The 27895-nt window shown below is 44.1% G+C and overlaps 1 protein-coding gene and 1 non-coding gene across 2 annotated transcripts in view; one reads left to right on the top strand and one right to left on the bottom strand.

Annotated features, from left to right (window-relative positions):
- LOC126237370 (carbonic anhydrase 2-like) overlaps nucleotides 1–17417 on the top strand; it is a 73085-nt gene extending 55668 nt beyond the window's left edge. Inside the window, exons 7-8 of the mRNA XM_049947454.1 lie at nucleotides 4837–5067; nucleotides 15891–17417. Of these exons, the coding sequence (XP_049803411.1) occupies nucleotides 4837–5067; nucleotides 15891–16139 (480 nt within the window). The 3' untranslated portion in view covers nucleotides 16140–17417. The remainder of the gene's footprint in view (nucleotides 1–4836; nucleotides 5068–15890) is intronic.
- A 5340-nt stretch (nucleotides 17418–22757) lies between these two features.
- On the bottom strand, nucleotides 22758–22830 carry Trnaa-cgc (transfer RNA alanine (anticodon CGC)). The gene has a single exon. It is a non-coding gene; the product is annotated as a tRNA-Ala (tRNA).
- Nucleotides 22831–27895: the final 5065 nt, after the last annotated feature.

The following is a 27895-nucleotide window of genomic DNA, read 5'->3' as shown; positions in this document are numbered from 1 at the left end:
TTCAGAAAACACTTGATAATGGCACTTTGAAGCCGAAATCATGATTGTGTAAGTGTAAATGTAACACTGTAAATAAACATCAGTCTAATGGCGGTACTTACTTTAAAGAAACATCACAGATATCCTCAATAATTTCCATGTCTGGTGTGTTTGGTGGCCAGTGGAAATATTTAAACTTAAAAGAGGGTTCCTAGAGCCACTCTGTAGCAATTCTGAACGTGTAGGGTGTCGCATAATCCTGCTGGAATTGCCAAGTTAGTCGGAATGCACACTGGACATGAATGGATGCAGGTGATAGGACAGGATGCTTATGTACGTGTCACCTGTCAGAGTCTTATCTAGAGTCCCATATCATTCCAACTGCACACGCCCTACATCATTACGGAGCCTCCACCAGCTTCAACAATCCCCTGCTGACATGCAGAGTCCATGGATTCATGATGTTGTCTCCACACCTGAACACACCCATCCGCTCGCTATAATTTGAAACGAAGCGTCCAACCAGGCAACATATTTCCAGTCATCAACAGTCCAATGTCGGCGTTGACGGGTCCAGGCGAGGCGCAAAGCTTTGTGTCGGGCTGTCATCAAGTGTACATGAGTCGGCCTTCTGGTTTCATTGAATGCTAGCACGCTGACACTGGTTGATGTTCCAGCACTGAAATCTGCAGCAGTTTGCGGAAGGTTTGCACTTCTGTCACGTTGAGCAATTCTCTTCAGTCGTCATTGGTTCCATTCTTGCAGGATCTGTTTCCAGCCGCAGCGATGTCGGAGATCTGATGTTTTAGCTGATTCCTGATACTCACGGTACACTCGTGAAATGATCGTACGGGAAAATCCCCACTTATCGCTACCTCGGAGTTGCTGTGTCCCATCGCTCGAGGGGCTACTATAACACCACTTTAAAATTCATTTAAATTTTGATAACCCGCCATTGTAGCAGCAGTAACCGATCTAACAAGTGTGCCAGACACTTGTTGTCTTATATAGGCGTTGCCGACCGCAGCGCCGTGTTCTGCCTATTTGCATACCTTTGCATTTGAATACGGATGGCTATACCAGTTTCTTTGGCGCTTCAGTGTATAAAGTGGTTATACTACGTCGTGGTGAGCCACACCACACCATAGTGTCACAAAACACTTAACCAGGTCGTGGAGCAGCTGCGTTCTCGAAGATCTCGAGGAGAACTTACCTTCCGTGTTCTGATGGTTGGTTGGTTGTGGGAAGAGACCAAACAGCGAGGTCATCGGTCTCATCGGATTAGGGAAGGATGGGGAAGGAAGTCGGCCGTGCCCTTTCAAAGGAACCATCCCAGCATTTGCCTGGAGCGATTTAGGGAAATCACGGAAAACCTAAATCAGGATGGTCGAACGCGGGATTGAACCGTCGTCCTCCCGAATGCGAGTCCAGTGTGCTACCACTGCGCCACCTCGCTCGGTCCCGTGTTCTGAAAGTCACTTATTAATGCAAAGAGCGGCTTACCTCTGAGTGTTAGTTACTACAAATATTCATAGTTTTATTCTTGACTGTAATTTTCAGCCACTGATGACTGACAAATTTATCCCGAAAAAAGAAAAAAAGGAAAAAAGGGAACAAGTATTCAGTTTAGTTACTTCCAGATAATGCATTTTTGCAAGGCCTTATCGTTGTACACATCTATTACACTACGGAACTATTATTTAATTTAAGTGAATTTATGAATGGTATGAATTTGGAATAAAGGTATAACATTTTATTAACCTTGCAGTTGTTATTGTGCCTCAGAAATACAGACGTTTTAAACAGACCGCACTGATTAATTTTAGATGACACACGTACTGCCTGCTGCCACAGCCAAATGAAGAACAGTTGTGCAACATACATTTGAAAATCATGTAAGAAGCAGAATCTGTTTGGCGAATGAAAACACGACTTACTAAACCCGTTCGCGAAATACTTGCAGTTCAGGAACAGAATGGGAATGTCGCACTGAATCGCATTCGCGAAAGCCACTCTGCCGCAAATTCAGCAATTGAGCTGGACAAATCTTCAGAAACCGAATTGGCTCGCCCCGCATTCGGTTAAGCAAAAGTGTTACCTTTTATCCAGAATAGTTACGTTAGTGGAGATTTATTTCAATAAAATACCTGACACATACAAACCATTGCTGCTTGCACATACATGTAGCTCTGTCTCTCTCTCTCTCTCTCTTCCTCAGCACGTATAAATGCAACCAGTTTCAGTAGCACACGATTTCACACCATAACGTCATAAAGTTGTTCTCTCCTGCAGGTACGAAGAGAGTAGGAAGAAGCGATAGCTTTGTTCTCCTTAGAAACTTGCGGAGCATGCCCACCGTCTGACCGCCTTCATACCCTCTTGGCTTAGACAGCAGAGATATTAGTGGAGCAGTAGTTGATCAGTGGGCTCAGAGTTAAGGGCCTAAAGCACAGACGTACTAAAAGTAACTACACAACTCACTGGCGCTAGTGTAGCTCTACCATATTGAAGGCATCATTTGCAGGGCGATGCACTTGACGTCCATAACGACTCAGGGAGCCTACTGTTAGGAAAAAGTGTGAAAATGAAGTCGCTAGCTCAAGTCATGTTGGAGATTGCAATCATTGAGGTACAAATAATTCGAAGGAAAATACGATAAAATTGTGGAAAGGAAGGTAGATAAAATTATGACATACGAAAATGAATTAAAGACTGAAAAACAATCTCAAAAGACAGACGTGTTGTGAGTGCCACGAAATATGAAACAAGAACCGAAACTGCAAAACTTAATGAATGATACAAAAGTCTCACTGTCTGAGACTTCGGAAGTTCCATGCAGCAATCCTGAACCGGTATTTTGATGCATTTTCGCCCCTACTTGTAAGAATGAGCCGTACATTCTTCAGTATATATTAACTGCTTCCCGTCTTTCGATGGAGATATAATACAGAAAACTGGCAAATTTCATTCATTTAAGACAGACTCAGCGGGGATTGTTAAGTAAACAGCCTTTCATTTTGTTTAGTGCTTTTCCTTTCGTTTACTCTCATACGCTTTAAATAATACCCCAGTATTCATATTCGTCCCTGCAAATGGCAGTCTTCAATTCGGGAACAGTTTCCTCGTTTCTCCGCTATGGTGTGCTGGCGGCTTAAGTAAAGGTTGCTAGCAGATAATCGATACGAAATAAACTGACTTATGAAAGCTGGCAAATATATAAATATAACACGCAACTTTCCGTACATTTAGAAACAGCTTTTGGATAGATAAAATACAGACAAAATAGGATGATTTATATAAGAGAAAGAGCTTAAAAAACTGAGCAATTCAATAACGTGTTGGCCAACTTCTGGTCCTAATGCAAGCAATTATTCCGCTTGGCACTGATTGACGGAGTTGCTCGATGTCCTCCTGAGAAATATTGGGCCAAATTCTGCACAGTTAGCTAGTTGGATTGTAAAAATCCTGAGCTGATTGGAGAGCCCTGCCCATTATGCTCCAAACCTTCTCAATTGGAAAGAGATCCGGCTACCTTGCTGGCCAACGTACAGTTCGGTCAGCACAAAGACAAGCGGCAGAAATACTCGCCGTGTGCGGGCGGGTGCCGCATTGATGAAATGTAAGACCAGGGTGTCTTGCCGTGAAGGGCAATAAAACGGGCTGTGTGAGATAGTCGAATTACCGCTGTAATGAAAGGGTGCCGCGGCTTACAACCAGAAATGGAATGGGACCCCAGACCATTACCTCTGGTGGTCGGGCCGGACGGTGGGTGACGTCACATTGGTATCCCGCCACTGTCCAGGTCGTCCAAGATATGGCTTCGCTGGTCAGCGGTGCTCAATTCGGAGTGATACTCATGACCGAAGACACTTATGCTCCGGTCAATGAGATTACAGGTCTGGAGACGCCCTGGACTGCCGTAGGATACCATTGTGATTGTCACCCGCCATATGGTCCGACAACCAGGAAGGTTGGTCTGGGGCGCCTCTTCTTTTCATAGCAGGACGCCTCTGTTTGTCATCAGCGGCACCCTTACAGCACAGAGGTTCGTCGACAAAATATTCTGTGCCTCGTTCTGTTGCCATTCATGGCAAGCTACCCTGGGCTTACATTTCAGCAAGATAACACTCCCCCCCCCCCCTCCCTCCCCAATCCCCGCCCACCGCCCCACCCCTCGCTGAACACCAGGAGCGTTCTACTGCTTGTGTTTGTGCTTCCAAACTTTGGATAACAAAGTCGCCGTATCTCTCCCCAGTTCAGAACGTCTGTAGCGTTATGGGTAGGGACGTCTAGCCATCTCCTGGTTTTGACGATCTGACACGCCAGTTGAACTGAATTTGGTTCGGTATCCCTCAGGAGGAAATCCATCCACTCAGTCAAGCAATCCCAAGCCGAATAATTACTTTCATATGAGTCCGAGGTGGCCTAAAGCGTTATCGACTTGCTCAGTTTGTGGAGCTCTTTCTCTTGAATGAATCGTCAAATTTTTCTGAAACTGTAATAATTTGTTTGTCTTTACAACTACAACACATTCACCGAATTTGATCCCATTCGGATAATTCCTTCGTGGTACGGTCCTTTTTTTTCTTTTGCATAGAACGTATAGGCATTTTTAGTAACTGCAAAGACGGATTCGAAATACCTAAAGTAGTAACACAGCAATTACGGACACCATGACCGCATTAATGAAGAATATTGTGCTTTATTCTTGTGCCATTTTGTTACGGGGACAGGAAGACGAAAATCAGTATCTCCAGAGATTTGTGTACGTAACTTATGTATCACGTTGTTACACGAGCAAGAACAGGAAAATCAGTATTCCCTGTACATATTGCATTGTGTGCTACGTTGTTGCAGCTACAAGAGGAAGACAACCCGTCGCTGGCTCCGATCGTGCGAGCCCTGCCCCAAGTTGTGAATTCTGGAGAGACGACACAGCCGGACGAGGAACTCACCTACGACGAGATCTTCTCCGGCTACCCCGTCGACGACTACTACTATTACAACGGCAGCTTCACCACTCCGCCCTGCACAGAGACCGTCATGTGGTTCGTCTTTCCCCCTCTGAATGGCGTCTCCGAATCGCAGGTAACACTGGTCATTCAGCGCTCTAGCATTACTGATTCAAATGAGACCCGTTTGGTTTATGTTGCTGCTCCGCTATCGGATTTCGCCGTACACTGGACATTATTACACGCGGGAACGAGCGACATAACACAGTAGTTAACACAATGGAGATGTGATCTGCTTCTGCAGTCGCTGGTCTCATTGTGCCAGTAACCAGCGAAGCGAGAAGCGCCAGTTGATACGGATGAACAGACAACAGAGATCTGAACGCTCGTTTTGAGGGTCCTTCCGATTGCGATTCCATCCCAAAAACTGCACCTCTGGCTCGGCACGCACAAAGCCAGGAGACATCTTAAGGAGAGACTCTACCCAATAATTTAACTTTCCTTCTACTTTGCCAATTTGAACCGCTGTTTAAAATCGTGTATATCATATAAAGATGTAGCAATTCCCAAGCTTAGAATTCCAGGCTTCATTGGTTTTTTAGTTCCCAATTTTTAATGTGACTTTTAACGGTTTGTTTGAAAGTCAAATTTTTGTATTCAGTCTTCAATTTTTACATTTTAGTTTCTTTAGGTACATTCACCACACATTGTTCAGCAATTCTATGCATTCATCTTACGAGAAAAAATTCAGCATTTTTCCTAAATTTCAAACTTAAATTTTCTTTAATTATCAGTCCGTAAATGTGATAATGAAACTGGCAAACTATACTGTCACTAATACTAATGCATAGAAGCATACAAATACCTCAAGACCACTTCCTACAATAATATCGTTGAGATTGGTTAATATTTATGTTTAAAAAGTTGGCACTGAACGTAGAAAAACAAACTTATGGGACAATGGATTCTAAATTTTACTAAAACATGAATGCTAGTGGAAGACACATGTTGTTGTTGTTGTGGTCTTCAGTCCTGAGACTGGTTTGATGCAGCTCTCCATGCTACTCTATCCTGTGCAAGCTTCTTCATCTCCCAGTACCTACTGCAGCCTACATCCTTCTGAATCTGCATAGTGTATTCATCTCTTTGTCTCCCTCTAGGATTTTTACTCTCCACGCTGTCCTCCAATACTAAATTGGTGATCCCTCGATGTCTCGGAACATGTCCTACCAACCGATCCCTTCTTCTAGTCAAGTTGTGCCACAGGCTCCTCTTGTCCCCAATTCTATTCAATACCTCCTCATTAGTTATGAGATCTACCCATCTAATCTTCAGCATTCTTGTGTAGCACCACATTTCGAAAGCTTCTATTCTCTTCTTGTCTAAACTATTTATCGTCCACGTTTCACTTCGATACAAGGCTACACTCCATACAAATACTTTCAGAAACGACTTCCTGACATTTAAATCTGTACTCGAACAAATTTTTCTTCTTCAGAAACGCTTTCCTTGCCATTGCCAGTCTACATTTTATATCCTCTCTACTTCGACCATCATCAGTTATTTTGCTCCCCAAATAGCAAAACTCCTTTACTACTTTAAGTGTCTCATTTCGTAATCTAATTCCCTCAGCATCACCCGACTTAATTCGACTACATTCCATTATCCTCGTTTTGCTTTTGTTGATGTTCATCTTATACCCTGCTTTCAAGACACTTTATACCCATTACAATTCACCAGCACCACACGTTTTCCCTTCCTGCTCACGTAAGGCTTCTTCTTGTTGTAATTCCAAGACCAAGGTAGACTTTTTCTTGTATCCTTTCTTCTACATGCAGCATATTGAGGACTGCTTGTTCAGTCGGTCTTTAGATAAGGAGATCTTCTTCAGGGAAGTGATAAAGTGCATATTGAACTGCGAAACAGTTTTAAGACCCAAGATGACACTGTACAAACTTGCATTTCGATTTTGTGTCTTGCCAGCAGTGCATCTTGCCAGTAGTGCATCAGACGCAAGTCTCTGATAGACAGGTACTGTCTTGGCCACTTTGGTAGCTGCCATTGTGGCATGGCCCTTTCGCGCAGTTGATATTTCAAATATTTCTTAGACGTACATGCAATTCCCAATTTTGGGATGTAAGAGTAAACACTCCAAAGAAGTGAAATAGCCATTAAAATTGCTTTGAAAAAAACTGGTTTCAGGGTGGAGTCTTCATTTAAGCGATGGGCCCATGTTGTTGACATCGAGTTTTCCAGAAACAGTGTTGCATCAGGCCCGCTGTAGATACAAGGTTGCTAACTTCCACTTGTGCTACCTCATAACCCAGCTGTTTCCAGGCTTGTCAACAGTATTCAAACAGGTAATCACCACTCCAGCAAGGGAGAAATTACAACGTTCAGCCCCGCTCACATCAAACGCCGTGAAAGCGACAATCGTTGCTGTTGTTTACATCAAAAGTGTCATGGAACCTTCCATCGCGGGGACAGTGGAGGGAGACAAGCACGCTTCAGATAGTTCCGGGATGGTCTCGGAAATGTGTCATGTGGGACTGGTCGCTGTCCCCAGCTCAGAAGAAGGTGGATAAGAAGATCCTGGCCCATAAAACACCATTTTTTATACTATGGTGTAGTACTGTAATGGGGCCGAATAGGTCTCTTCAAAAAAGTCATACAATCGGTGAAATATGACTTGAGAGGCTTGACGCTATTCGAATTTATTTCCATTATCAGACATCCAATTACACAGAATGTCGCAGGATACGACAGGCTTTGGTGGTCTCTATATGGAACTTAAGATGACCGACATGAGCACTGTGTCACCTTTTATTACATCTAGTAATTCTTGTATCCTGTGACCCTCTGTGCACTAGGATATGTGATGATGGAAATAAATCCGAAACGTGTCAAGTGAGCTATTTGAGTGATAAGGTCATTTATCAATAGCTGTATGACTTCTTTGAAGCTCCAATGCATTGTTGTTGTTGTGGTCTTGAGTCCAAAGACTGGCGTGATGCAGCTCTCCATGCTACTCTATCCTGTGCAGGCGTCTTCGTCTCCGAGTAATTACTGCAACCTGCGTCCTTCTGAATCTGCTTACTGTATTCATCTCCTGGTCTCCCTTTACTATTTTCATTGCCCACGCTTCTGTCAGTACTAAACTGGTGACCCTTGATGCCTCAGAATGTGTACTACCAATCGATGCCTTCTTCTACTCAGGCTGTGCCACAAATTTCTCTTCTCCCCAATTTTGTTCAGTACCTCCTCATCATACGAATGCATTGTTTCGTGGCGATATTTACTGATAAAATTTCTCGGGCTTCCAGCGGAATTCTCCTCACCATTGACAATGGCCGAGGAGAAATTGGCCGAAAGCTCGTGTATTTTGAACCACTGGACGCGGCTGGAAGCCCGAGAAAATTTTATCCCCTCCTCGTTAGTTACATGATCTACCCATTTAGTCTTCAATATTCTTCTGCAGCACCACATCTCAAAAGCCTCTATTCTCTTATTGTCACACTTAAATCTATAGTCGATGTTAACAAACCTCTCTTGCTCAGGAACGCCTTTCTTGCCATTGCCATCTACTTTTTACAGCCTCTCTACTTCGACCATCATGAGTTATTTTGCTTCCCAAATAGCAAAACTCATTTCCTAATCTAATCCTCTCAGCATCACCCCGTTTAATTCGACTACATTCCATTATCCTCGTTTTGCTTTTGTTGATGTTCATCTTATATCCTCCTTTCAAGACACTGCCCAATCCGTACACCTGCTCTCCCAATGCACGAAATTTCGTGTTCCAACTGTATATATATTGCTGACAGCTCCAGATGAATGGTGGGGGGAGGGGAGGGGAAAGAAGAGGGAAGAGGGGCCAGGGAGAAGAAGGTTTTAAGAGTGGCATGCGAAGAACACAGTTGTCATATTTAATCTGAAAATGTCACAGAACAACAGTCTATTGGAACAAATTTACATCTCTGGTAGTCTGACAGATAATGTTACATATACAGCTAGTTACGCTCGTACCCTATTATCCTCTGTGCACTTGAATATCTGTTGTTGTGAATGGAAATAGACTTTATCTTAGACTATTTAGCGTCATCTCTTTTGGAATTTTTCTTTTATTCATCCTCAATGTCATCATAAGAGTTAGGATTCTACTCAAGAGTTGTTCTGCCAATGGTACGCCTATAAAATAATTATCTATAGTAACATTGCCGGCTGCACCAGTAATATTGCTTCGAAGGTTCTTCACTGTGGTAAGGCCTAAATATTGCAGAGGTGACTCGTCTGGTTGTCCTCCTTCATATACAGTCCCATCTATGGTACAACTTTCCACGCTCATTTGACATATTATATTGTACAAATCCACAACAGCTCGTAAATGGAACTAGTTGTCTTCCGACTGTAAAATTAATTTTGAGTCTCATTTCTTTCCTGCACTGTCCCATAAATATTTCCCATTCATACAATACAGCAGCAAGCTTATCGGTTTGTAACTTAGCATCTCTTGTACCTGCGAAAACTAATGAATCCTCTTATTGCCTCTAACCGACTCATGGACATGGTAGCCGTATATGACGAATTGCAAAACTTTCTCAAAAAAGTTCCCTGATTGTAAAATGTCAGGCCTTACCTTCTCGACTACGACACAAAATTTCCCAGAAGGATTACACTTCTTCTCTAGTTAAGTCATACCAGTTTATCATTTTGGTACACACACTATTCTTGCCTCTAAGTTTGTGCAGCTCACAATTTCATCCACAGTGCCTAAAGGATCCTAAATATCTTTGAGTGTGTGAGCGACTATACCCTTCGCTGGTCCTGGTATAAATTTCACTAGATTGCGTGCAGACATTTTATGTTGCACTAGAGAGCTTTTACTCCATTTGGAACAACAAGTATGTTGGTGGTTTCACAGATTATTTGTCTAAAGGCACTATTATGTTCATCACCATCACCTCCACCACCACCACTATTTTGCTCTTCATCTAAAGAGTTGCATGCCGCTGCCTTACAAAGAACTTCACGGATTTCATCCGAAGCAGTACTTACATCTGGAAGGAAATCGTCATCCTTAGCTCTACACCGAGTAACAACTGATTTAAGATTTGGGCTTCAAAAACATACGCTGTCTTCTCTCCTGCTTGGTTTTTTTGATGTAGATTCAGGCATTCTATCTGAATAAGAATAATACGAATAAATAATGCCTCTTCTCCTATGGACTGTAGGAATATAACTGCTGTTGATGTTATTCTTTCGTGTTTCAAATGAGTGAGTATCGAATGTCAATCACATTTCTACACTGCTTCACACACTGGAAACTACCTAGCTCAATATTTTGCTCTCTTACACAACAGAGTAGTAAGCTGTCTGACAGTTAATTAAGCTGCAAGTTATAGCAATGTTTTTTCTGCAGTCGCAAAAATGAGTATGTGTTCCAATAAAATAATCTCTGAATTCCAACGAAATGTAATTGATTACAGCCCAATCTGATTTAACGACACCACAACGTGAACCAGTGGGTCCATCGGACACAGGTTATGTAAAAGTGTGTTATATGTGAGCTCAGAAAATACACTGAGGTGACAAAGGTCATGGCATACCTGCCAATATTGTGTCAGATCTCCTTTGGCACAGCCCAGGCCGCATCTCGACGTGGTATGGACTCAACAAGTCCCCAGCATAAATATAGCCATTCTGTCTCTACAGGGTGGAGAAACATTGTGTCGTGAAATTTTAACCCTGGGTAGCGGATGCCAGTAGGAATCAAAATTAGGTCTACAACGCATAATTTTTAAACTACGGAAACTTGGCATCACGCGCCCTGATTAGCCGCGGGATTGTCCTGTTGCCCGATGCTCTGGACAATGCATGGCCGCAAATGCTCTGCCTGCCGGAGATCACGATGTATCCACGGAGGACCGCACGCTCGTTGGTAGCGCTCCAGCCTTCCACTCAAGGGGCCTGGGAGCGAATCTGCCAGGGTCCCGACACATCCATTTAGTTTCATGATAAGACGTGCCGGGAACAAACCCGTCAACTCCTCTTTTACAAATTTTGTCCGCCCTGAAAAGGGCGTTTTGTGAAGCTAGAATAATGTTTACTTAAAGCAGGTGCTCGAACTGGCGACCCTCTGACGCGACACAAGCTTGGTAACGTCAAACGGTGTTTTGGCCAACTCTTTCAGAGATTCCTGGCATTGAACTGATGTGATTGACGCATGTTGGATGCGATCCATTAATTCCTCTTCGTTCCTTGGTGGTTCACGTCCGGGTGGGTGGACTCGAACCTTGAAGACTCGCCACAGGAAGAAGTCTGGTGGCGTGAGGTCCGTGATCGTCCTACGAGCACCTCTGCCAACTAGCCGGCCGTCTAAGAGTTCAGTTAATATCTGCGCACAACACGACTGTTACGTGCGGGAGCACCATCATGCTGCAACCACGTGCGTAGCCATATGTCCAGGGGAACATCTTCCAGCAGGCCAGGTAGAGTTTCTTGCAAAAAGTGAAGGCAATTTGCCCCGATAAGTCGAGGAAGTAGACGGACCGCTCCAATCAGATGGTCACGCATAACGCCTGCCCAAATGTTAAACGAAAATCGTTCCTGGTGTGATGTTTTCATCTTGCCGAGTAATGAACGTTTCGAGTGTTGTGAAGGCCATCTCGATGGAAGGTGCACTCGTCGGTAAACATCACAATGGCGGGGAAGTCGGATCTCGCGCAACACGTAGCGGAAACCACCGGCAAAACCTTACCCTGTGTTCATAGTCCACCACAAGATTTAGGCCTCGGGCAGGGTGGAAATTGAATAGATGTTGCCCGCCGTCCTTGAAAACCTCCCAGACTAACCGATGAGCTCTTGAATACTTGTCGTAGGTGCTTCCTCGTAGTGCTCGACGTCTCTTCAAATGTAGCATGCCGTCGTGTTCGAGGTCTTCCAGCATCACCATGACATCCCGCTAACGAGCCTTTTTCGCCAAGTCGCCGGTGAATGGCTGTAAACGTTTGCGGGTGTGGGTGGCGTCTTACTGGGTACCGTTCCTCATACAACCGTCGAGCTTCATGCGCATTACCGTCGGCTAGTCCATAAACAAAAACCATATCTCGTTGTTCTTCAAACGAATATACTGTTCCGCCATGCTTACTGTATGAGTAAATCACAGGTGACGTATTTGTGCTCCGAAACGAAGCTTATGTGTGAATGCCTCTGGCTTGAGGCGGGGACTAACAGCAAGACTTATTCGACACGTGTGCGTATCACGTGGCGGCAGTGACAGAGCGAGGGACGTTTGTATGTGGGAACCGACAACAATAGCGCTGCCCCTCAACCGGCAAACGGCAATAGGGTGATCCCATGGACAATCGGAGCGCGTGGTGCCAAGTTTCCTTAGTTTAAAAATGGTCCGTTGTCGACCTACACGACATTAGTAACTCTGGTTCGTACTGACATCAGCTATCCAGGGTTAAAATTTCGTGACGCAATTTTTCTCCACCCTGTATACTCGTCCGTAAATAAGAATGCGTTGCCGGTGTAGGATTTTGTGCATGAACTGACCTCTCTATTATGTGCCATAAATTTCCGATGGGATTCATGTCGGGCTATCTCGGTGGGCAAATCATTCACTCGAACTGTCCAGAATGTTCTTCAAACCAATCCCAAACAATTGTGGCCCATGGCTTGGCCATTCCCAACCAAAAATTCCATATTTTCTTGGGAACATAAAGTCCATGGATGGCTGAAAATGAGGTGGCCTAACATGACCAGAACCCAGTCCATTTCATGTAAACGCAGCCCATACCATTATGGAGTCACAACCAGCTTGCACAGTGCCTTGTTGACAACTAAGGTCCATGACTCCGTGAGGTGTGCGCCCCATTCGAACTTTACCATCAACTGTTAACAACTTATACCGGGACTCATTTTATCAGGCCACGGTCCATCTCATATGGTCACGGTCCCAGGAGAGCCGCTGCAGACGACGTCGTACTGTTAGCAAAGACACACGCCATGGTCGTCTGCTGCCACAGCCAATTAACACCAAATTTCGTAGCACTGTTCTAGCGAATAGGTTCGTAGTACGTCCATCAATGATTTCTGTAGTTATTTCACGCAGTGTTGCTGGTCTGTAAGCACTGACAATCCTATACAAATGCCGCTGTTCTTGATCGTTAAATGAAAGCCATCGGCTACTGCGTTGTCGGCGATGAGAGGTAATGCCTGAAACATGGTATTCCCTGGATGCTCTTGACACTGTGGATACAGGAGTATTAGAATCCTTAAAAATTTCCGAAGTGGACTGTCCCATGCGTCTATCACCAACTACCATGCACTGTCCTAGCGAATAGGTTCGTAGTACGTCCATCAATGATTTCTGTAGTTATTTCACGCAGTGTTGCAGGTCTGTAAGCACTGACAATCCTATACAAATGCCGCTGTTCTTGATCGTTAAATGAAAGCCATCGGCTACTGCGTTGTCGGCGATGAGAGGTAATGCCTGAAACATGGTATTCCCTGGATGCTCTTGACACTGTGGATACAGGAGTATTAGAATCCTTAAAAATTTCCGAAGTGGACTGTCCCATGCGTCTATCACCAACTACCATGCACTGTCCTAGCGAATAGGTTCGTAGTACGTCCATCAATGATTTCTGTAGTTATTTCACGCAGTGTTGCAGGTCTGTAAGCACTGACAATCCTATACAAATGCCGCTGTTCTTGATCGTTAAATGAAAGCCATCGGCTACTGCGTTGTCGGCGATGAGAGGTAATGCCTGAAACATGGTATTCCCTGGATGCTCTTGACACTGTGGATACAGGAGTATTAGAATCCTTAAAAATTTCCGAAGTGGACTGTCCCATGCGTCTATCACCAACTACCATGCACTGTCCTAGCGAATAGGTTCGTAGTACGTCCATCAATGATTTCTGTAGTTATTTCACGCAGTGTTGCAGGTCTGTAAGCACTGACAACCCTATACAAATGCCGCTGTTCTTGATCGTTAAATGAAAGCCATCGGCTACTGCGTTGTCGGCGATGAGAGGTAATGCCTGAAACATGGTATTCCCTGGATGCTCTTGACACTGTGGATACAGGAGTATTAGAATCCTTAAAAATTTCCGAAGTGGACTGTCCCATGCGTCTATCACCAACTACCATGCACTGTCCTAGCGAATAGGTTCGTAGTACGTCCATCAATGATTTCTGTAGTTATTTCACGCAGTGTTGCAGGTCTGTAAGCACTGACAATCCTATACAAATGCCGCTGTTCTTGATCGTTAAATGAAAGCCATCGGCTACTGCGTTGTCGGCGATGAGAGGTAATGCCTGAAACATGGTATTCCCTGGATGCTCTTGACACTGTGGATACAGGAGTATTAGAATCCTTAAAAATTTCCGAAGTGGACTGTCCCATGCGTCTATCACCAACTACCATGCACTGTCCTAGCGAATAGGTTCGTAGTACGTCCATCAATGATTTCTGTAGTTATTTCACGCAGTGTTGCAGGTCTGTAAGCACTGACAATCCTATACAAATGCCGCTGTTCTTGATCGTTAAATGAAAGCCATCGGCTACTGCGTTGTCGGCGATGAGAGGTAATGCCTGAAACATGGTATTCCCTGGATGCTCTTGACACTGTGGATACAGGAGTATTAGAATCCTTAAAAATTTCCGAAGTGGACTGTCCCATGCGTCTATCACCAACTACCATGCACTGTCCTAGCGAATAGGTTCGTAGTACGTCCATCAATGATTTCTGTAGTTATTTCACGCAGTGTTGCAGGTCTGTAAGCACTGACAATCCTATACAAATGCCGCTGTTCTTGATCGTTAAATGAAAGCCATCGGCTACTGCGTTGTCGGCGATGAGAGGTAATGCCTGAAACATGGTATTCCCGGGATGCTCTTGACACTGTGGGTACAGGAATATCAGAATCCTTAAAAATTCCCGAAGTGGACTGTCCCATGCGTCTATCACCAACTACCATGCACTGTCCTAGCGAATAGGTTCGTAGTACGTCCATCAATGATTTCTGTAGTTATTTCACGCAGTGTTGCAGGTCTGTAAGCACTGACAATCCTATACAAATGCCGCTGTTCTTGATCGTTAAATGAAATCCATCGGCTACTGCGTTGTCGGCGGTGAGAGGTAATGCCTGATACATGGTATTCCCAGGATGCTCTTGACACTGTGGATACAGAAGTATTAGAATCCTTAAAAATTCCGGAAGTGGACTGTCCCATGCCTCTAGCACCAACTACCATTCCGCGTTGAAAGTCTGTCAGTTCCCATCGTGCGGCCATAATCACGCCGTAAACCTTTTCACATGGATCACCTGAGTACAAATGACTCTTCAAATGGCTCTGAGCACTATGGGACTTAACATCTGAGGTCATCGGTCCCCTAGAACTTAGAACTACTTAAACCTAACTAACCTTAGGACATCACACACATCCATGCCCGAGGCAGGATTCGAACTTGTGACCGTAGCAGTCCCGCGGTTCCGGACTGAAGCGCCTAGAACCGCTCGTGACAAATGACTGATCCGCTAGTGCCTTGTGTACGTGACTCTAGCTTCATCTGTATATGTGCATACCGCTATTCCACGACGTCTGTCACATAAGTGTAAAAGTAACACTTGAAAGTATAAAACTAATTTCTAATAGTGTCTCTGATGTGTCATTGAATGTTGGATGAGAGCATATCTGATGGAGTGGGGGCTCAGATTTATGTCTTTCGTACAGCAGTTGAAAGTTAAAGCTGTCTCTGCGTCCAATGGACCGAGGGTATAAAACTAGGGTAAATCATGCATTCTTCGAACTAGACGCACAATACGTAAAATTTCGTTATGTACTGCCTTCCATGGTGTTACAAACTCAAGATCCAGCAGTGTAATCCGGACAGTTCGTGCTTAATATTGAGTGTGGTGATAACCGGTGTCTTACGTGTCCACAGCTGGAGGTGTTCCGGACTCTCCAGTCGACAAATGGCCCCTTGGTGAACAACTTCCGTACCACGCAGCCGCTCAACGACCGCCAGGTGATCAGGAGCAACAAAAGTTCCACGTACCTCGGAGAGTGTGAGGCGTGGGGCAGGTCATTGCGGCGTCGCGCCGGCACGCGTCACCAGGCAACAAAGTCTGGTCGCCATAGCAAGCACGGCGCCCCCAAGCATCACGGCGCAGCCCGTCGCCGACAGCACTAGTCGCCCGCCTTCGGTGCCTGCTGCACACAGCTGCTCCAGGTTCCTCAGCATTACCAACAGGACCGTACTCACTAGACGCCTATACCTACACTTAGAATATTATCCTGCATCTACAGGCAAACTTAAATGAAGTTCCACCAAATATTACACTACAAGTACAAAATCGAATCTACTGAAAACAATTAACTCCAAGGAAACTAAGTACGAAATACGTAAAGGTACGTTTTCATTCAGCGAAAGAGCCTCGCGAACAGTTTAGAGAGGCAAATTTCGTGCAGCATTAACGTCGTCCCCACTGTGCTACGAGAGCCTGCTTCTCGGCCATACAAACCCCATTCGGCCGATGTGTCCGTATCAGAATGCCTTGCTTCTCTCGTTTCGCATAGTACCAACGCCATTATTTGTTGCGAGCGAGACAGACACCTCGGGGAAACCCTCCACGTCATCCAAGACCATAAAACCGACTCGCGTATGTTGGACAGCTAAGGAAGAGCAGAACACAACCGGGCAAGAAGGGACGATGCGAGGATGGAATGATGATTCTTCAGCATCCAGTGTTACGTCTTTTGTTCTTTCCGTTTTGGGCGCTTAAGCATTTATACCATTTGCACTGTACCAACACTGAAATCTAAAATTAAAAAATAAATAAGTAAAACGATTGCTGAATCTGTGAGGGCGCATGGGGATGCAACTTCTGAGATTACAAAAGACCACGTTGAAATGGCTGTGTCGCCCAAATGGACATTTCACCGTTTGTGTGCCTGTTTCGCATATCGTTTCGCCCTCCGTAAATGAAAACGGTTAAACAGCTGTCTCGCGAAATAGCCTCGCACGTTTATTTCGCGAGCAGTTTCGTATAGCGTAAAGGTGCCTTAAGACATTCGGAAATATAGATTGTATAAATGTGAGGAGCACACAAGGCAATTAATTTTTTATTTTTCTGTAGACCAGATTCCACAGCACTAACAGGAGCTGTTACCACGTAACTAGATATCCTCCTTTTTTACGCTAAACTAGAATACAGTTACCGCTGCCAAAACAAAAATATTTGTCATTGGTTCACTCATAAAGACCTGCTGCAGAAGGACCAAATATGGATGCTTAATTATTTTGGAGCTTTGTGAAGTGTCGCATTTATTGCAACTGCCTGTGGCAATGTATTAGAATGCTCATTTTTGTAATTTCCACAGAATATTTGGTGAAATTTTCTTATGACTTCCGTACCACACTCTCTTCGTATATCTGCACGTGTAAAATAAAGAACTTTCGCATTCAAAAGCTGTTATTTTTCACAAAACTTACCTCAATCCTTTTCCTTCTTTGAGGCTTTCTCAACTATTATCACTACTTTACTCGTGAGACTCAGTGGAAAATTTTTGACATTTTATCGACAGCATAAAATTACAAGTAACTAAATGGCGGAAGAAAGCTAAGACAGACAGATTTACGAGCCTCAGAAACGTGTAATAACAAGCAGTAAGTAGTTTATTCACTGAGGAGCCAAAGAATTGGTACACCTGTTTAATACCGTGTAGGGCCCCGCGAGCATGAAGAAGTGCCGCAACACGACGTGACATGGACTCCACGAATGTCTGAAGTAGTGCTGGAGGGAACAGACATCATGCATCCTGCACGGCTGTCCATAAATCCGTAAGAGTAGAGCGAGTGGAGATCTCTTCTGACCAGTACGTTGCAAGACATCCTAGATATGCTCAATAATGTTCACATCTAGGGACTTTGGTGGAAAGCGGAAGTGTTAAAACTCAGAAGAACGTTCGTGGAGCCACTCTGTAGCAATTCTGGATGTGTGGGGTGTCTCATTGTCCTGCTGGAATTGACCAAGTCCGTTGGAATGCAGAATGAATGGATGCAGATGATTAGACAGGGTGCTTACGTACGCGTCACTTCTCGAGTCGTATCAGGGGTTCCATATCACTCCAACTGCACACGCAACCCGCCATTAACAGAGCCTCCAGCAGCTTGAACAGTCCCCTGCTGACAAGCAGTGTCCATGGACTCATGAGGTTGTCTCCATACCCCTACACGTCCATCCGCTCGATACAATTTGAAACGAGACTCGCCCGACCAGGCAACATGTTTCCAGTCCCGAACAGACCAATGTCGCTGTTGACGGGCCCAATCGAGGCGTAAAGCTTTGTGTCGCGAAGTCACCAAGGGTACACGAGTGAGCCTTCGGTTCCGAAGCCCATATCGATGATGTTTCGTTAGATGGTTCTCACGCTGACAGTTGTTGATGGCCCAGTATTGAAATCTGTAGCAATTCACGGAAGGGTTGCACTTCTGCCACGTTGAACGATTCTCTTCAGTCATGGTTGGTCTCATTCATGCAGGATCTTTTTACGGTCTTAGTGGCGTCGCAGATTTGATGTTTTACCGGATTGCTGATATTTACGGTACATCACATTCAAACTCACTTAAATCTTGATAACGTGCCATTGTAGAAGCAGTAACCGATCTAACAACTGCGCTAGACACTTGTTGTCTACAGGCGTTGTCGTAGAACCGTTTTCTGCCTGTTTACATATCTCTGTATTTGAATACGCATACCTATACCAATTTCTTTGGCTCTACAGTGTATTTCTGCATGATGTTGAGCGCTCCCACGAAAGACACTCAAATAACTATTCTTTAAATTTTGACTTTTTTTTTTTTTGTTAACTATTAAGTAGTCCCCCCATGAACCATGGACCTTGCCGTTGGTGGGGAGGCTCGCGTGCCTCAGCGATGCAGTGGCCGTACCGTAGGTGCAACCACAACGGAGGGGTATCTGTTGAGAGGCCAGACAAACATGTGGTTCCTGAAGAGGGGCAGCAGCCTTTTCAGTAGTTGCAGGGGCAACAGTCTGGATGATTGACTGATCTGGCCTTGTAACATTAACCAAAACGGCCTTGCTGTGCTGGTACTGCGAACGGCTGAAAGCAAGGGGAAACTACAGCCGTAATTTTTCCCGAGGATATGCAGCTTTACTGCATGATTAAATGATGATGGCGTCCTCTTGGGTAAAATATTCCGGAGGTAAAATAGTCCCCCATTCGGATCTCCGGGCGGGGACTACTCAAGAGGACGTCGTTATCAGGAGAAAGAAAACTGGCGTTCTACGGATCGGAGCGTGGAATGTCAGATCCCTTAATCGGGCAGGTAGGTTAGAAAATTTAAAAAGGGAAATGGATAGGTTAAAGTTAGATATAGTGGGAATTAGTGAAGTTCGGTGGCAGGAGGAACAAGACTTTTGGTCAGGTGATTACAGGGTTATAAATACAAAATCAAATAGGGGTAATGCAGGAGTAGGTTTAATAATGAATAAAAAAATAGGAGTGCGGGTTAGCTACTACAAACAGCATAGTGAACGCATTATTGTGGCCAGGATAGACACAAAGCCCATGCCTACTACAGTAGTACAAGTTTATATGCCAACTAGCTCTGCAGATGATGAAGAAATAGATGAAATGTATGACGAGATACAAGAAATTATTCAGGTAGTGAAAGGAGACGAAAATTTAATAGTCATCGGTGACTGGAATTCGTCAGTAGGAAAAGGGAGAGAAGGAAACATAGTAGGTGAATATGGATTGGGGGGGAAGAAATGAAAGAGGAAGCCGCCTTGTAGAATTTTGGACAGAGCATAACTTAATCATAGCTAACACTTGGTTCAAGAATCATAAAAGAAGGTTGTATACCTGGAAGAATCCTGGAGATACTAAAAGGTATCAGATAGATAATATAATGGTAAGCCAGAGATTTAGGAACCAGGTTTTAAATTGTAAGACATTTCCAGGGGCAGATGTGGATTCTGACCACAATCTATTGGTTATGAACTGCAGATTGAAACTGAAGAAACTGCAAAAAGGTGGGAATTTAAGGAGATGGTACCTGGATAAACTGAAAGAACCAGAGGTTGTAGAGAGTTTCAGGGAGAGCATAAGGGAACAATTGACAGGAATGAGGGAAAGAAATACAGTACAAGAAGAATGGGTAGCTTTGAGGGATGAAGTAGTGAAGGCAGCAGAGGATCAAGTAGGTAAAAAGACGAGGGCTAGTAGAAATCCTTGGGTAACAGAAGAAATATTGAATTTAATTGATGAAAGAAGAAAATATAAAAATGCAGTAAATGAAGCAGGCAAAAAGAAATACAAACGTCTCAAAAATGAGATCGACAGGAAGTGCAAAATGGCTAAGCAGGGATGGTTAGAGGACAAATGTAAGGATGTAGAGGCTTGTCTCACTAGGGGTAAGATAGATACTGCCTACAGAAAAATTAAAGAGACCCTTGGAGAGAAGAGAACCACTTGTATGAATATCAAGAGCTCAGATGGCAACCCAGTTCTAAGCAAAGAAGGGGAAGGCAGAAAGGTGGAAGGAGTATATAGAGGGTTTATACAAGGGCGATGTACTTGAGGACAATATTATGGAAATGGAAGAGGATGTAGATGCAGACGAAATGGGAGATAAGATACTGCGTGAAGATTTAGACAGGGCACTGAAAGACCTGAGTCGAAACAAGGACCCCGGAGTGGACAACATTACATTAGAACTACTGACAGCTTTGGGAGAGCCAGGCCTGACAAAACTCTACCATCTGGTGAGCAAGATGTATGAGACAGGCGAAATACCCTCAGACTTCAAGAAGAATATAATAATTCCAATCCCAAAGAAAGCAGGTGTTGACAGATGTGAAAATTACCGAACTATCAGTTGAATAAGTCACAGCTGCAAAATACTAACGCGAATTCTTTACAGACGAATGGAAAAACTGATAGAAGCCGACCTCGGGGAAGATCAGTTTGGATTCCGTAGAAATGTTGGAACACGTGAGGCAATACTGAGCCTACGACTTATCTTAGAAGAAAGATTAAGGAAAGGCAAACCTACGTTTCTAGCATTTGTAGACTTAGAGAAAGCTTTTGACAATGTTGATTGGAATACTCTCTTTCAAATTGTGAAGGTGGCAGGGGTAAAATACAGGGAGCGAAAGGCTATTTACAATTTGTACAGAAACCAGATGGCAGTTATAAGAGTCGACGGGCATGAAAGGGAAGCAGTGGTTGGGAAAGGAGTGAGACAGGGTTGTAGCCTCTCCCCGATGTTATTCAATCTGTATATTGAGCAAGCAGTAAAGGAAACAAAAGAAAAATTCGGAGTAGGTATTAAAATTCATGGAGAAGAAGTAAAAACTTTGAGGTTCGCCGATGACATTGTAATTCTGTCAGAGACAGCAAAGGGCTTGGAAGAGCAATTGAACGGAATGGACAGTGTCTTGAAAGGAGGATATAAGATGAACATCAACAAAAGCAAAACGAGGATAATGGAATGTAGTCAAATTAAATCGTGTGATGCTGAGGGAATTAGATTAGGAAATGAGACACTTAAAGTAGTGAAGGAGTTTTGCTATTTAGGGAGTAAAATAACTGATGATGGTCGAAGTAGAGAGGATATAAAATGTAGACTGGCAATGGCAAGGAAATCGTTTCTGAAGAAGAGAAATTTGTTAACATCGAGTATAGATTTAAGTGTCAGGAAGTCGTTTCTGAAAGTATTTGTATGGAGCGTAGCAATGTATGGAAGTGAACCATGGACGATAACTAGTTTGGACAAGAAGAGAATATAATCTTTCGAAGTGTGGTTCTACAGAAGAATGCTGAAGATAAGGTGGGTAGATCACGTAACTAATGAGGAGGTATTGAATAGGACTGGGGAGAAGAGAAGTTTGTGGCACAACTTGACTAGAAGAAGGGATCGGTTGGTAGGACATGTTTTGAGGCATCAAGGGATCACAAATTTAGCGTTGGAGGGCAGCATGGAGGGTAAAAATCGTAGAGGGAGACCAAGAGATGAATACACTAAGCAGATTCAGAAGGATGTAGGTTGCAGTAGGTACTGGGAGATGAAGAAGCTTGCGCAGGATAGTGTAGCATGGAGAGCTGCTTCAAACCAGTCTCAGGACTGAAGACCACAACAACAACAACACTAAGTAGTTAACACGTGAATCGTCTACTGAACCAGACAGGAATGGCTATCATATTGGAACTGATGACAGGCTATTCCAAGGATTCTAACATTTTTAGGTGAATCGTTTGTGGTATTACCGTAATGCTGAAAGCTTATTCTTTGCACTTTGCGGTACAATTAGTGTAGAAATTAATGAAATTTTGAACCAGCTTGCCCATCTGATGTGTTTACCTATAATTAAATGTAACTAAGACTTTGAAATGGTACAATTATTTACGGAAGTTACTGTATACCTTTACCTCTTCACACTTTAGTAAGCCATTAATGCTGTTTCATATGAGACACAATCACAAAACAGTGATCAGTTCTAAGCTACACACATACTCTAAAAACTGTTCCTCTGCTTTCTTTGTATCTCTTTCAGGTGGATTAGCATCACATTGCAAACATACAACACAGTAGAGAAATACAAATATGAAGGTTAGGTTAGGTTGGTGTTTAACGTCCCGTCGACAACGAGGTCATTAGAGACGGAGCGCAAACTCGGGATAGGGAAGGATGGGGAAGGAAATCGGCCGGGCCCTTTCAAAGGAACCATCCCGGCATTTGCCTGAAACGATTTAGGGAAATCACGGAAAACCTAAATCAGGATGGCTGGAGACGGGATTGAACCGTCGTCCTCCCGAATGCGAGTCCAGTGTGCTAACCACTGCACCACCTCGCTCGGTTACAAATATGAAGAACTGTGGCAAAAGTAACATATTCCATCGATCAACCCACACTGTGCAACAGAATTAAATTATCATTTTCGCACAACCACGTAATTATATCCCATTGTGAATAAGTTTGATGAACTCAAAGGTGCCTACAACCTTCCTTTGGCACCCTGCGACGTCATCCTCGGGCTCGTTGGTGCTTCAAATCGCAAGATGTCGACACATTCGTAAAGGAATCCAGAGGACAGAAGCTCATGTGAGGTGTAAGGTGGGTTAATGATGTCATCTTGGCACCAAATTCACCAAAATTCTGTCCAACGCAATCACACTATGAGAAGGTCGTCGCAATCCCTGTTACCAACATTTTACCCTCCTTTCAGGCCTCTGTGATTGAGGTTAGAATCGCGACGCCCAGAGTCGAAATCACGCTGATTTCTTGTATATGGCCAAGGAAAATGTTGTTGTTGTTGTTGTGGTCTTCAGTCCTGAGACTGGTTTGATGCAGCTCTCCATGTTCCAAGGAAAATATTTCAGACATAATCATTAGCACGCTTTCCTCCTTCGGACCCAGTTCAGATTTCGTCGAATGGTTTTAAACGGCCCCTTGTGGTTCCACACTGTACACGAGAGCAAAAATTGCTGTCGCACTGCGCTCCGGAGGGGTGCGTTCATGTCCAGTTGGGTTGCTAGCCCACGATGTCCTTACAAAAGAGTTGATGCGTCCACGGGGTGTCAACAGCGTCGTGTTGCTTATAGCACATGGAACTGCCGTTTTAGGCCGCAAAATGTGTGCGAATCAGCGCCTGAAGGGAAGGAGTGGTTTCATAGACGCCCTTCACGTCACCCCATGAGGCCTTTTAGTGTCTACTCTGAGAGGCGGTGCGACTGAAACATCTTCCTCGGCCAGGCGCGAGAGACCCGCACGATTTCAGCGCTGAGTGTGGCGCTTCTAATCTCCATAATGGAATCGTTGGCCAGAATAGTGGGAAAATTTTTTTACAATGTGATATCATTAACTCTGCTTACACCTCGCACGTGTCGAGATCTTGGATGACGTCCTATAGCGGCACGCTTTGGAGTATTGCAGAAGAGGGCTGTAGGCACCTTTGTGACAAATTTCAAATTGGGAAATAATTTCGGGGTATCAAAAGGGTGGTCCTTTAACCGTATTGCTGAGTGTATATGCTAATCCAGGTTGTTCTTAATGTTAGCGTAGACATACAGGGGGACAATTACTGAACTGTATGAAAAAAATGTAAATTAGCTGCAAAATACGGCGTTAACACACTTTATTCAACATGTAAACGTCACTACAGATATTCGGATTTAGGTTATGACGTGTTAGATACGCCTGCCATTATTGGCGACGATGTGGCACAGACGAATAGTGAAGTACTGCATGACCCACTGAAGTGTCGGAACATCGATGCTGTCGATGACTTCCTGAATGGTCGTTTTCAGATCAGCAATGGTTTTGGGGTTATTGCTGTATACCCTGTCTTACTACAGCCCCACAAAAAGGGATCGCATGTGTTCAGATCCGCAGAATAAGGTGGCCAGTCGCGGTCCATTCCAGTGACCTCTGGGTACCCCAGAGCCGGAATGCAGTCCCCAAAGTACTCCTCCGGGACATCAAACACTCTCCTCCTTCGATGGGGTCGAGCTCCGTCTTACATGAGCCATATCTTGTCGAAATCACGTTCACTTTAGATAATGGGGGTGAAATCATCTTGCAAAACCTTCGCGTAACGTTCGGTAGTCACCGTGCCATCAAGGGATGTCGCTCTGATTATCTCGTGACTGGACATTGCACACCACACTGTCATCCGTTGAGGTTTAACAGACTCCTCGATCGCGAAATGCGGATTCTCAGTCCTCCAAATGAGCCAATTTTGCTACCAACAGATCCGGCCGCGCGGAGTGGCCGCATGGTTTAAGGCGCCTTGTCACGGACTGCGCAGTCCTTACCGCCGGAGGTTCGAGTCCTCCCTCGGGCACGGTTGTTTGTGTCGTTCTTAGCGTAAGTTAGTTTAAGTTAATTTCAGCAGTGTGTGAGTCTAGGGATCGATAACCTCAGCAGTCTGGTACCTTAATAATTCACACCCACCACCAATCCATCCGAATGAAAGTGGGCTTTGTCGCTAATGCGCATGCGCATACTAATTCTCATCAAGCACGTCCTAACGCAAACGGTTCATAAGTTTGACGATTTCATTTCATATAGTTCAACAAATGTCAGCCTGTACGCTTTTATCACGACACCCTAGAGTTACAAATGGCCGGCCGGAGTGGCCGAGCGGTTCTAGGCACGTCAGTCTGGAATCGCGCGACCGTTACGGTCGCAGGTTCGAATCCTGCCTCGGGCATGGCTGTGTGTGATGTCGTTAGGTTAGTTAGGTTTAAGCAGTTCTGAGTCCTAGGGGACTGATGACCTCAGATGTTAAGTCCCATAGTGCTCAGAGCCATTTGAACCATTTGAAGTTACTAATGGCGGTCACACCAGAAACAATTGTATTGCCAGCATGTTGTAACTGTTTTCGTTGCAAGTTTTGTGGAGCTGTACGTCACATTTTTACAGTTACTTATTATAAGCTGTACTAAATATATTAATAATATTTTTATCTGCCTATACATGGTAAGGTCCACACAGGGGAAAAATTTATCTGGTCGAACAGAGGTACCCAAGGCAAGGGTACAAGACTATTTTTAAAGTTACTGTACAGAGGTCGCGTTTGTTTGGTCGGCTTTTCAGCGTTGATCGAGTGCGATATAGGAGCCACACATCTGACTGAAGTGAAATAATTATTGCTACCCAACAGAAAACAGTTTAAAGGTTCTAGGAGAAACTTCGCCAAACTAAGTATAACTGTGGAATGTTTACACATGAAACGCTTTTTGTCAGGTGCATGGTCTTTAGTGTGTAAGTAGAGAGTAGCGCAGAAATCAGTTGCTAAGAAATAATTTTATAGGAGGCACGAAGAGTTTGAGACGGTATACAAAACGTAAGGACACACCAAGGGTGAACGTTTCAGAATGACGGTGCAGACAGGAAGCTTGATGATAGTCACACTGTAACACACTTGTTTGCATTATGGGAGACATACATTTGCGAATTTCACTCAGTGCTTTGATCGTCAACGTAAGTGATGATAATCAGCCAGAGTTGTTACTGCTAAACGCCTAGTCCAGTGGTGTTTTGCAGCTATACGTACAATAACACTGCCTGTCACGTCACATATGCAGGATGGAAGCCACAAATCAGTCAGCTACGATACATTACCCAAAGGGAATGACGTGCACTTCCTAAAGCACCCAGTCAAAGGCTGACTGACATTGTTCCATATACCTCAAAATATCTAACACCCAGTTAAATTAGAGCACTAGTATTTGTGTGGTGGTATGATGTATATTGTTTAGGTTCAAATACTTCGGCGGCCGGTGTGGCCGAGCGGTTCTAGGCACGTCAGTCTGGAACCGCGCGACCGCTACGGTCGCAGGTTCGAATCCTGCCTCGGGCATGGATGTGTGTGATGCCCTTAGGTTAGTTAGGTTTAAGTAGTTCTAAGTTCTAGGGGACTGATGACCTCAGATGTTAAGTCCCATAGTGCTCAGAGCCATTCAAATACTTCAGAGTAAGAAATTAAGTGAGCTTCTAAAGTATAATAGCAATCACTTCAGCTGCAGTACGGAAAGTATTATTTCTGTACAAATGCAAGCAGTCATGTATTCATACAGTGATTACATTTCCACTGCTGGAATATCTAGCCATTTTCTTCTTTTCTGTTCAAACACCTACATACATTACTCTAATAAGACTGTTTGGCTGCAAATTGGAACACGAAAACAGTGTCATATTAACAAAGTCATTAATATATATTAGCAAGAAGAATTGTGTAGAGTGACAATTGTGCACAAGAGAAAGAACTTACCTGAAAAGCACTTGACATGGGTGACCACATTTTCGGTGGAAGGGGGCGGGGATAACAAATGAACGTTGTAATGTGACAATGTGCCATCTAGTGAATGCCAGGCATAGTCAAGGCGCAACGGTAGAGAAAGTGGACGCTTATGCCATTTGTGGGCCAGAAGCGAAGGCAAAGCGGAAGTGCTTCCGCCTGGTGGCAGCTACGCGGAAGACAGTGTCTGGCTTGTGCTGCACTCTGATAGCGAAATAACAAAAGAATTAAAGTAAATAATACGTCGTGTAGTAAAAATACAACTGTAATATTACTTTAATATATGAAAATGACTGTAATTGAATATTGTAATGCTATGGTGTGTTTAATTGTAAATAGAGAACATGGCATAATGTAAAATAATGTTTAGGTGAGGGGGGTATCCCCGAGAATGAGGACAGTGTACAGGTTGGCGCGTAATATTTGCGGTAGAAGTAAGTTGGCGTAGCTCTGAGGCAGAACAAGTGTTAAGTGGCGTAAAAGTGACTGCCGGTGTGTGCTACGGTAACGTTGCTAACAGATCAGTTAGAAGTCAGCTGAAAACAGATACGGACTTCGTTTATCGTATGGCTACAAGCTAAATGGACACTAACGCTTGTAAGAGGCGGTATTTCGACGGCGATGTGCTGTGAGCGGCAAAATAGTACGGTTTCCCGCTCTGAGGTACATGGCACTACATGGTGCAATGCTGTGTTAATTGCGACTAGTTGCTTGTGCCAACGGCGAGGTGTGAAGGGACCTGTAGCCGGATCCAACGGCGTATTGTGATCTCAATAACTGATGAGGTCCATTGGTGAGCTCACTTCGGTAGCAACGAACTAGAAGTTATCTTACAAGAGTATTATTACGAACAGTGGTTGTCATAGCAACGCCATTACCAGTACATTTATATTTTGTGAATCAGTCTGTGTAATAGTCAAACCAAGTTCTCTACAGTGTGTAAAGTTTGGAGGCAATAATAATTTTGTGGTTTAAATTGTATTCCCCGAGTGTAATCAATTATTTAAAGGAAATAGCTCATTATTACCCCATATCCAGTGATTTCTATGTGCTGCAACATCAGTGAAAAGTTATGGTGCGTGAGTATCGGCGTAGCTATGTAACAAGAGAAAATAGT

The sequence above is a fragment of the Schistocerca nitens genome, chromosome 2 (genome assembly GCF_023898315.1).
Source record: "Schistocerca nitens isolate TAMUIC-IGC-003100 chromosome 2, iqSchNite1.1, whole genome shotgun sequence".
In the NCBI taxonomy this organism is placed as follows: Eukaryota; Metazoa; Arthropoda; class Insecta; order Orthoptera; family Acrididae; genus Schistocerca; species Schistocerca nitens.
The sequence above is the reverse complement of the archived record's forward strand: the minus strand, read 5'-3'. Positions and strand labels throughout refer to the sequence as shown.